The following is a 12,038-nucleotide window of genomic DNA, read 5'->3' as shown; positions in this document are numbered from 1 at the left end:
GTGCACTACTCAACACTTTACACTTGAGAATTATAAATGACAACAGGCGTGTGAGAGTTACCACGACTACAATCAAAAACAATGTTTTAGACGTGTTCAGCAGCAGGTTGTTTTCTTTACTCCACTGAACAACATTTTAAATTTCTGCTCTATAAGATGAGTCATCATTCTCAGTGATGAGACCAATAATAGTGACATCATCAGCATATTTGATGATCAAACTGGAGTCAGAAGAAGCCTCACAATCATGAGTGTACAGAGTAAAAAACAAAGGACTCAAAATGTCCCCCTGAGGAGATCCAGGACTCATAAACACTTTGTCAGAAAAACAGTCGTAGATTTTTACTGTCTATGATCTACAGTTAAAAAACTAAACATCCACTAACACATAGCATCACTCAGACCAACAGACGTACATTTTTCAACCAGTTTACCTGGAACAAGAGAATTAAATGCAGAGCTGTAACTAACCCTAACATCATAATAGAATAATGAAACCTGTACATAAACATCATAAAAGGATATAAACGTTTAAAATCCAGTAACTAAAAGCTTTTCTGAAAAGTAGACCAAACCCTGGTCTGAAGACTGAAGACTTCACCCTGAAGTGTAGGGGTACAACAAGTCTGAGATATATTGAGGGGTCTGACCATGTAACGCTCATGTAATGTAATAACTAATATTTATAGTTTATTCTAAACTTCACTAGAACCAGTGCAGAGTAGAAAGAATGGTGGTAATGTGGGATGTTCTAGAAGCACCAGTTAAAAGTCTGACAGCAGCGTCTGTACGATCTGGAGTCTGTTTAGGGTCGACTTATTAAAACATGTCAAATTACAATAGTTCATGTGTGATGATATAAATGTGTGTATGACCAGTTCTAGATCTGATTTTAATAATAAATGTCTGACTTTAGAGATATTTGTCAGATGATAAAACAGTGTTTAGTCAGTAGATGACAGTGACCCTCCAAAGACATGAACTGATCAAACACAAGGTTTTAACAGATGAGCCCAGATCACCAAGAGACTTTTAATCACATGATCAGAGTTTATGTTTAATTTATCTGGAGATCATTTGATGACAACCAGTTTTTGATACAGGATATACAGTCTAAGAACTCTGATAAAAAGTGAATTGAGACCAAGTTTATCAAGCTTTCCTCTCATGTTCTATGTTTTCCTTTAGCCGATTTGTTTAACTTATCATTTAGTACATGTGAAGTTCCCTCTGCCTGGAAATGTGTAAAGGTCATCCCCCTGCATAAAGGGGGTGACACTAGTAATGTAAATAACTACAGACCAATCTCTATGATTAACAGTATTGTTAAAGTCTATGAGAAAATAGTCTTTAATCAACTATCTGATCACCTCTCAACCAATAACCTCTTATCTCCATTTCAATCTGACTTTAGAAAACACTTCTCTACTACATCTGCTTTACTAAAATTTACCAATGATATTTTTTCTGGCTTTGACAATAATCTGCTTACTGGTGCTTTATTTATAGATCTCACCAAAGCGTTTGATATGGTGGATCACTATTTGCTTTTAGACAAGCTTCATTCTATAGGCCTGGATAGGTCTTCACTCCTCTGGTTCAATTCTTACCTTCATCATATGCAGCAGTGTGTGTTTTACAATGGCAGCTACTCTGACTTTTTATTTATTGAGAAAGGTGTTCCACAGGGTTCTTCTCTTGGCCCACTTTTATTTTTAATATTTATTAATGATCTCCCTCTTGCATGCAATGACTGTAACATCCAACTTTATGCTGATGACACCGTGATTTATTCTGTAAAATCTAATATCTCAGATATGAATCACTCTATTCAGCATGACTTCAATGCAGTTCAATCCTGGCTACAATATAATAAACTATTACTCAATAACTCTAAATCAAATTTTATGTTGTTCCTGAAGCGGGTTCGCCCAGTTTCAGCCAATGAGATTAAACTTACTTTTTCTGATTTGTCTCCAGTTGTTGATCAGTTTAAATATCTTGGTCTATGGCTAGACTCCTCACTGTCATTTAAAACTCATATACAAACTATTACAACAACATTTATTATTGCTTAAAATTGCTTAATCAATCAGTTATTGTTTTAGTTACTCAGTTAGAAAAAGGATCATTTTACAATTGATTCTTATTGATATTATTTATCAAAACACCACTGCCACGATTCTCCAACCACTTAATGTCACTGACAATAGTCTGTAGATTTATCCTCCACTGTTCCTTTAGAACCCACCACTGACAAATGTATGAACATATGTCATGATTCTCTCTGGCATCTAGACGACAGCTTCACTGGTTATTATTTATATTTAAATGTATTCATTTAAGTTTTCCTGATTATTTAAAACAATATATAATTCCTTTCAGATCTTCATACAGTTTGCATCATGCTGATCAACCATATCTTGTCGTCTCTAGAGTCAAAAAAGTAGTCGGTAAATTTTCATTCAAACATAAAGCTCCATTTGACTGGAACATTCTCCCATTATTGATCTGCTCTATAACCAATGTCTATGTTTAAAATGCTCTTATCCTCCATCTCCAGAATATCTGTCAGTGTTTTTGATCATAGGATATGTAACCTAAACCTTTTTATTTATTTAATCTAATGAAAGTTTTTACTATCATTAGATAGATACTATTAATGATACTATAATGAATCACTATTATTACTTATTTATTTTTGTATAAAATATTTACTGTTTTGATCAACTGTTAAATGTTTACTGTGTGTGTGTGGGTGTGTGTGTGGGTGTGTATGTGTGTGTGTTTATCTATATTTTGTTGTATTCATTATTTTTGAAATATTGAATTTTTGTATTGTCTGCTCTGCTGTATCTGTCATTTTATGTAAGTTGAGGAACCCCTCGAAAACCAGATGTTCCATCTCAAGGGGCTCATCCTCCAATAAATAAATTTGAAGTCTCTTACGGTCGTATTTCACAGTGACCAAAGTTTGCATCATTGACTGGTTAGTCAGTGTGAAGGGGCGTAAAAAAGACTCGAGTCTGACTCAAGTCTCCCACCTCTGGTGTATATGTGTGTGTGTGTGTATGTGTGTGTGTACAGGTATAGGTTGTTTACAGTAGTGGTGGATGCTATAAACCATCTGAGTGGTGTAAATATGTGTATATATGTATATATATATATATGTGTGTGTATAGGTTGTTTACGGTAGCGGTGGATGCTATAAACCATCTGAGTGGTGTAAATATGTGTATATATGTATATATATGTGTGTGTATAGGTTGTTTACAGTAGCGGTGGATGCTATAAACCATCTGAGTGGTGTAAATATGTGTATATATGTATATATATATATATGTGTGTGTGTATAGGTTGTTTACAGTAGGCGGTGGATGCTATAAACCATCTGAGTGGTGTAATATGTGTAAATATGTGTATATATATATGTGTGTGTATAGGTTGTTTACAGTAGCGGTGGATGCTATAAACCATCTGAGTGGTGTAAATATGTGTATATATGTATATATATATATATATGTGTGTGTGTATAGGTTGTTTACAGTAGTGGTGGATGCTATAAACCATCTGAGTGGTGTAAATATGTGTATATATGTATATATATGTGTGTGTATAGGTTGTTTACAGTAGTGGTGGATGCTATAAACCATCTGAGTGGTGTAAATATGTGTATATATGTATATATATGTGTGTGTATAGGTTGTTTACAGTAGTGGTGGATGCTATAAACCATCTGAGTGGTGTAAATATGTGTATATATGTATATATATGTGTGTGTATAGGTTGTTTACAGTAGTGGTGGATGCTATAAACCATCTGAGTGGTGTAGAGGCTCCAGTGGGAGAAAAAGGAGGAGGATTTGATATGAAAGCTCTGAGAGCGTTCAGAGTTCTACGTCCTCTCAGATTAGTCTCTGGGGTCCCAAGTAAGAACTTTAAAATACATTCTACAAAAGTTCTATTTATCTGTTTTCATACTTATTACGAGTAAACACTTATTATTATTTCTAATAACAGGATGAACTTTATTTTGAAGGTCTACAGGTGGTGATGAACTCCATCCTGAAGTCAATGCTTCCTCTGTTTCACATCACTCTACTGGTGTTCTTCATGGTCACTATTTACTCTATAATGGGACTGGAACTGTTCAAATGCAAAATGCACAAGACCTGCTATTACACAGGAACAGGTACGTGTTATTATTATTATGCTTTAATATGGTTATTATTAATGTGCTTTAATATGGTTATTTTTAATATGGTTATTATTAATGACAATGTTCACACTTAAAGATAAACGAGATATTTTACACAATTTTACACAATTTCAAAAAGCAAACCTGCTGTAACATATGTTTACATTAGGTCAGAGAACATTTTTCATTAATATTATATAATAAAATAATTTAGTTCTATTCACACTTTACTTTCCTCTGCCTGCAAAGTGATATAGAGCTTTCAGCCGCTCTGATCCCCGGCTCTGGAACTCGCTACCTCTGGATCTCAGGAACATGGACTCATTCTCACAATTCAAAGCCGGACTCAAAACTCACTTATTCACAACAGCATTTCCCACCTGACCCTAACCCTAGAGGCTAATATCAGTCCAACACGTAGCATAGAATCCAAAAAAAGTCCAACATGTCCCATAAAGGCAAATATAAGTCAAACACGTAGCGTAGAGGCTAATATCAGTCCAACATGTAGCATAGATGCTAATATCAGTCCAACATGTAGCATAGAGGCTATTATCAGTACAACATGTAGCATAGAGGCTAATAAAAGTCCAACACGTTGCATAGAGGCTAATATAAGTCCAACACGTAGCATCCATCAATCCATCCATTTTCTCCCGCCTATCCGTTACCAGGTCGCTGGGGCAGCATCCTCAGCAGGGAGGCCCAGACTTCCCTTACCCCAGCCACTTCTTCCAGCTCCTCCGGGGGGATCCTGAGGCATTCCTGAAGACTGGCTCTTCTCAATGCAGCAGAGCAGCGGCTCTACTCTGAGCCCCTCCTGGATGACTGAGCTTCTCACCCTATCTCTAAGGGAGAGCCCAGCCACCTTACTAATGGAACTCATTTTAATTGAATTAAACCAAGCTAGGCCCTTGTAAAGAGGGGCGGAGTTTGGTATCATGAAAAAACTCTTCAGCAAACATTGCAACGTAAACACAACAAACAGTTCAATAAATGAGAATAGAGAAGGTGTTTTGAGACGGGCTAGCCATAACATGGCTGCCAGCCCTACTGTACCTGGTCAGTTCGATAAGTAAACCAATAGCGTGGCTATTTCCTGTGAGACAAACTATCCTCCTCTTAAAGTTCACGGTGGAATCCATCTGAGAGAGTTTGGAGAGTTTGGCTCCTTTCGTGGTTAACTGCGGCGTCCAATAGTGCTCCCAAGGTAATCCAATTTAGCGATAATTCAGGAAAAAGCCAGATCCAATCAGCAGAAGACCTGATGTCATACATTCCAATCTGGTGGTGGACGTCCTCCACATCCTCAGGACTTGTGAACTCTCCCATTGCCCGTCCTTCTAGTAGAGAAATTTGACCAAAAGCGAAGTAAGACCAGATAATCAATTCCATGATTAGATTCAGGATTGGATTCTGATAGATTTGAACAAGACAAAAGAGCAGCAACCAGGGAAAATGAGGGAGAGGGAAAAATAGCGTCCGTCTCCTCCGAGAGCAAGCAGGAAAAAAAAAAAAAAAACTTATAGCCGCTTATACCCGCGATCTTGTTCTTTTGGTTATGACTCAAAGCTCATCACCATAGGTGAGGGTAGGAACGTAGATTGACTGGTAAATTGAGAGCTTTTCACCACAACGGATCGATGCAGACGCTGCACCGATCCGTCTGTCAATCTCTCGCTCCGTCCTTCCCTCACTTGTGAACAAGACCTTGAGGTACTTGAACTCATCCCCAACCCAGAGAAGGCACTCCACCTTTTTCCGGTTAAGAACCATGGACTCGGATTTAGACGTGCGACTTGATAGAGCCAACACAACTACATAATCTGCAAAAAGCAATGATGCAATTCTGAGGCCTACAAACCGGACCCCCTCAACGCCTGGCTGCGTCTAGAAATTCTGTTCATAAAAGTTGTGAACAGAATTGGCAACAAAGGGCAGCCCTGGCAGAGTCCAACCATCACTGGAAACGAGTTCAACTTATTGCCGGCTATGCAAACCAAACTCTGACTCCAGTCATACAGGGAATGGTCAGATCTCATCAGGGGGTCTGATACCCCATACTCCCAGAGGAGCTCCCAAAGTAGTCCCCGAGGGACATGGTCGAATTCCCTCTCTAAGTCCACTGGAGTCTCCAAGTCTCCAAGACCCTCAAGGACCTGCTGAGGGTGTATAGCTGGTCAACAGTTCCACGACCAGGACGAAAACTGCATTGCCTCTCCTGGATCCGAGGTTCAACTATCCGGTGGACCCTCCTCTCCAATATTCCTGAATAGACCTTATCGGGGAGGCTGAGGAGTGTGATCCCTCTATAGTTGAGACACACCCTCCAATCCCCCTCCTTAAAAAGGGGAACCACCACCCCGGTCTGCCAATCAAGAGGCACTGTCCACGCGATGCTGCAGAGTCATGTCGGCCATGACAGCCCCACAACATCCAGGGCCTTGAGGAACACTGGGCAGATCTCATGGACCCCTGGGCCCTGCCACCAAGGAGCTTTTTAACCACCTCAGCGACCTCAGCCCCAGAGGTAGGAGAGTCCACTCCTGGGTCCTCAGGCTCTGCCTCCTCATTGGAAGGCGTGTCGTTGGGATTGAGGAAGTCTTCGAAGTATTCCTTCCACCGATCCACAACATCTCGAGCCAAGGTCAGCAGCGCATCAACCGCACCATGCACAGTATTATCGTATTGGGACGCTGGATGGTGGTCAAGAACCTCGTCAAAGTCATCCGAAAGTCGTTCTCCATGGCCTTACCAAACTCCTCCCTTGTCGGGGTTTTTGCCTCTGCGACCACCGTGGCTTGGCCCGTCGGTACCTGTCTGCCTCCGGAGTCCCACAGGCCAGAAAGGCCCAATAGGACTCCTTCTTCTACTGCTTAACGACATCCCTCACCCCCGGTGTCCACCAACGGGTTTGTGTGTTGCAACCACGACAGGCACCGACTACCTTACAGCCACAGCACTGATCAGCCACCTCGACAACAGAGGCATGGAACGTGGCCCATTCGGACTCAATGTCACCTGCCTCCCGCGAAACATGGTTGAAGCTTTCCCGGAGGTGGGAGTTGAAGCTCCTTCTGACGACAGACTCTGCCAGGCGTTCCCAGGTCTAACCGGCATCTGCCCCCGCCATCGGAGCCAACTCACCACAAGGTGGTGATCGATTGACAGCTCTGCCCCTCTCTTCACCAGTGTCCAAGACATGCGGCCGCAAGTCCGACGACAAGACTAAGAAGTTGATCATCGAACTGCAGCCTGTCCTGGTGCCAAGTGCACATATAAACACCCTTATGCCTGAACACGGTGTTCGTTATTGATGAGCACAGAAGTCCAATGACGAAGCACCGCTCGGTTTCCAATCAGGGAGGCTGTTCCTCCAAATCATGCTCCTCCAAGTGTCATTGTCGTTGCCAACGTGAGTGTTAGAGTCCCCCAGCAGAACGTGGGAATCCCCAGAAGGAGCACTCTCCAGTACTCCCTCTAAGGAATCCAAGAAGGGTGGATATTCTGAGCTGCTATTTGGCCCATAGGCACAAACAACAGTGAGGATCTGTCCCCCCGCCCGAAGTCAGAGGAAGGCTATCCTCTCGTCTATCGGGGTAAGCTCTCGAGCCCCAACCCCTGCCCTGGCTCCGGGGTGGGGCCCCAGTTTCGCCAATCTGGGCGTAGAGGCTAATACGAGTCCAACACGTAGCATAGAGGCTAATATCATCCAACTTGTAGCAATGAGACTATTATCAGTTTATACGTAGCATAGAGGCTAATATCAGTCCAACATATAGCATAGAGACTAATATCAGTCCAACATGTAGCATAGAGGCTAATATCAGTCCAACTTGTAGCAGAGAGGGAGGGACGGAGGCGGTTGATGTTTCGAAGATGGAAGTATGCAGACCGAGTGATGTTATTGATTTGGGTTTGGAATGACAGAGTTCCGTTGGGGACGACACCCAGACTCTTAACCTGAGGGGAGGGGGAAACGGAAGAGTTCTCGATGGTGATGGTGAAGCTTTTTGATTTTGTGAGAGTGGATTTGGAACCAATGAGGAGAACCTCAGTTTTGTCACTGTTGAGTTTGAGAAAGTTGGAGGAGAACCAGGATTTGATTTCGCGGCTGGCAGCCCATTGGCAGCCCATTTCCCCGTTGGGGAAATTAGTCAGTGGGTCCTTAGGCAAGATCCTTCACGCTACTGCCTACCTCATACAATGATGAGAGACAATGAAACGAATGACATGCCGGCTCAGACGTTGCCCGGCCAAGCAAGGTCTGCGTCAGGTGCTGGGTTAGGGTTAGGCGAAACAACTAGTAGCTCAGTGTTCCAACATCCACAAATGGCAACTGCTATCACAACTTGAGAGTGATGAGGTACAACAGCAATGCTTCGGCAACGGGGAGCCAGGACACCAGGTCAGAGTGCAATCACTCTGAACAAGGCAGACCTGAAAAGTAAGATCATGTCAAAAATGTCCAGGAGGCAACCCCGAAGCCAATTACAGAGGCTAAGAGAAGTACCGTCAGAAAGTCTCCTAGAAGATGTGAATGCAGCTCTGAGAGCAATTCCTACATCAACCATCACTGAAACCAATGAGCTGATATACTCCACAGCAGCAGTGATCCTAGAGACGCTTGGCTATCGTAAGAGCAATCATGAGATGAAATACCCACCATGGAAAAGAAGGCTGGAGGCTAACATCAAGGCAGCACGGAGAGAAGTGAGTCAATTGACAGAGGCCTTGAAAGGTGCACTGAAAAAGCAAGTACCCAAAAGATACAGCCAGATGCCCATACCTGAAGCATTGGAAACTGCCAAACAAAGGCTCCATGCCTTGGCCAGCCGCCTAAAGGGTTACACGAGAGACAACGAAGCCAGACGAGCAAATCGTCTGTTCGCAACTCAACCAGCGAAAGTGTACGCTCAGTGGCAGGGTAACAATAACAGAGCAGACCCACCAAGGCTGGAAATTGAACAGTACTGGAAAGGCATATGGGAGAAGGAGGCAACACACAACAGTGATGCACAGTGGCTGGTGGCTCTGAGAGAGGACCACAGCAACCTCCCTGAACAGAATCCAGTTACCATCACAGTGGCAGACGTCCAAGAAAGAGCCTCAGGTATGAAAAACTGGACAGCACCAGGCCCTGACATGATACACGCCTACTGGCTTAAGAAACTCACGGCACTCCATGAGCGCTTGGCAGCACAAATGAACCAGCTGCTGAGAGATGGGAACCACTCTGAATGGTTAACCGAAGGGCGCACAATCCTGATCCTGAAGGATCCCTCAAAGGGTACAGTCCCATCCAACTATCGCCCAATAACCTGCCTCTCCACAACGTGGAAGCTCATGTCCGGCACCATAGCGGCTAAGATAAGTGGGGCACATGAATCAATACCCATGAGCACAGCTCCAGAAGGGAATCGGTAAAAGATACCAGAGGTGCCAAACACCAGCTCCTGGAAGACAGAAACAGTCGCTCGAGACTGTAGAACCCGACATACTAACCTGAGCACTGCCTGGATTGATTACAAGATTGGCCTACGACTCAATGCCACATACTTGGATCATTGAATGCCTGGAGCTATACAACATCAACAGGACTCTAAGAACCTTCATTGCAAACTCGATGAGGTTGTGGAAAACCACCCTTGAAGTCAATGGCAAGCTACTTGCACAAGTCTCCACCAAATGTGGCATATTCCAAGGAGACGCCCTGTCCCCACTGCTGTTCTGCATAGGTCTGAACCCCCTCAGTCAAATAATCAACAAGATGGCTATGGATACCGACTCAGGAATGGGGCCACCATCAGTCACCTCCTCTACATAGATGACATCAAGCTGTACGCTAAGAATGAGCGAGACATCGACTCACTGATCCATACCACCCGGATATACAGTGCAGACATTGGGATGTCATTCGGACTAGAGAACTGTGGTCAGATGGTGACTAAGAGAGGGAAGGTAGTCCACACAGAAGGGGTCTCACGGCCAAATACCTCCAACGAGTACGGCAGGTCCTAAGAAGCCAGCTCAATGGCAAGAACAAGTCCCGGGCAATAAACAGCTACGCCCTGCCAGTAATCAGATACCCTGCAGGAATAATAAGCTGGCAAAGGATGAGATACAGACCACAGATGTTAAGATGCAAAAGCTCCTAACTATGCACGGAGGGTTCCGCCCCAAATCCAGCACTCTGAGACTGTACGCTAGCCGGAAGGAAGGAGGCCGAGGACTAGTGAGTGGGAGAGCCACTATCCAGGATAAAACATCCAAGATCCATAAGTACATCAAGGACAAGGCTCCAACAGATGACGTGCTCAGTGAATGTCTCAGACAATGGGGAACAGAAGATGAGGTCCTGGAGGTTCCATCATGGGAGGACAAGCCCCTACATGGGATGTACCACCCAAACATAACTGAAGTGGTGGATATCAGGAAATGGTAACAATGTCTAGACAGAGCTGGACTAAAGGACAGCACAGAGGCACTCATCATGGCTGCACAGGAGCAGGCCTTGAGCACCAGAGCAATAGAGGCCCAGATCTACCACACAGACAAGACCCCCAGGTGTAGACTGTGCAAAGAGGCCAATGAGACAATCCAGCACATAAACTTGCAGGGTGTAAGATGCTGGCAGGGGAAGCTTACATGGAGCTCCATAACCAAGTGACTGGTATAGTGTACAGGAAACATCTGTGCAGAGTATGGGCTGGAAACCCCAAGGTCAAAGTGGGAAACACCTCCAAAGGTGGTAGAGAATGACCGAGCCAAGATCCTGTGGGACTTCCAGATACAGACGGACAGAATGGTAATGGAGAACCAACCAGACATTGTGGTGGTGGACAAAGAGCAGAGGAAAGCCGTTGTGGTTGTCATAGCAACACCGAGTGACTTCAACATCAGGAAAAAGGAACACGAGAAACTAGAGAAATACCAGGGGCTCAGAGAAGAGTTGGAGAAGGTCTGGAGGGTGAAGACATCAGTGGTGCCCGTGGTCATTGGGGCACTCGGGGCAGTGACCCCCAAACTGGAGGAGTGGCTCCAGCAGATCCCAGGAAATACATCAGACATCTCAGTCCAGAAAAGTGCAGTTCTAGGAACAGTAAAGATACTGAAGAACCCTCAAGATCCCAGGCCTCTGACCCGAGCTGATCTTCTCTTGGTTTGTTTTTCTACGTTGAAAGCTTAGTTTAGCTTAGCTTCAGAGGGAGTTTTAGTTTTAGACGATCATTCAAGTTTAAAGTTGTCAAATATATTTTAAAAGTTGTAAGGAAACAACATCTGAATGTTGATTATTTCAGATGATCTGAGATGTTATTAATGAAGATTGAGAGAATAATTCAATAACAAATATTATAAAATGGCTCTTGTTTGTTCATCATTTTGACTTTAGCTTCAAAGACTAACTTTTCTTCTTCTCTGACAGACATTATTGCGACGTTGGAGAATGAGAAACCAGCTCCGTGCGCCCAGGCAGGAAATGGTCGTCGCTGTGCGATCAACGGTACTGAGTGTCGCGCTGGGTGGCCGGGCCCCAACAACGGAATCACTCACTTTGACAACCTGGGGTTCTCAATGTTGACGGTTTATCAGTGCATCACCACCCAAGGTTGGACCGATGTCCTCTACTGGGTGAGATGCTACTGCTATTGTTAGCTCTGCTGCTAACTCTGCTGCTAGCTCTGCTATTAGCTCTGCTGTTAGCTCTGCTGTTAGCTCTGCTGCTAGCTCTGCTGTTAACTCTGCTGTTAGCTCTGCTATTAGCTCTGCTGTTAGCTCTGCTGCTAGCTCTGCTGTTAACTCTGCTGTTAGCTCTGCTATTAGCTCTGCTGTTAGCTCTG

General features: G+C 43.8%; 1 protein-coding gene across 1 annotated transcript in view; it reads left to right on the top strand.

The window, feature by feature from the left end:
* The window catches only part of LOC114459101 (dihydropyridine-sensitive L-type skeletal muscle calcium channel subunit alpha-1-like), a 39,229-nt gene that overhangs the window by 25,519 nt on the left and 1,672 nt on the right, over positions 1-12,038 (top strand). Inside the window, exons 4-6 of the mRNA XM_028441464.1 lie at positions 3,786-3,928; positions 4,039-4,191; positions 11,624-11,848. Coding sequence (XP_028297265.1) covers positions 3,786-3,928; positions 4,039-4,191; positions 11,624-11,848 — 521 coding nt within the window. The remainder of the gene's footprint in view (positions 1-3,785; positions 3,929-4,038; positions 4,192-11,623; positions 11,849-12,038) is intronic.

The sequence above is a fragment of the Gouania willdenowi genome, unplaced genomic scaffold, assembly GCF_900634775.1.
Source record: "Gouania willdenowi unplaced genomic scaffold, fGouWil2.1 scaffold_261_arrow_ctg1, whole genome shotgun sequence".
Lineage (NCBI taxonomy): Eukaryota > Metazoa > Chordata > Actinopteri > Blenniiformes > Gobiesocidae > Gouania > Gouania willdenowi.
The sequence above is the reverse complement of the archived record's forward strand: the minus strand, read 5'-3'. Positions and strand labels throughout refer to the sequence as shown.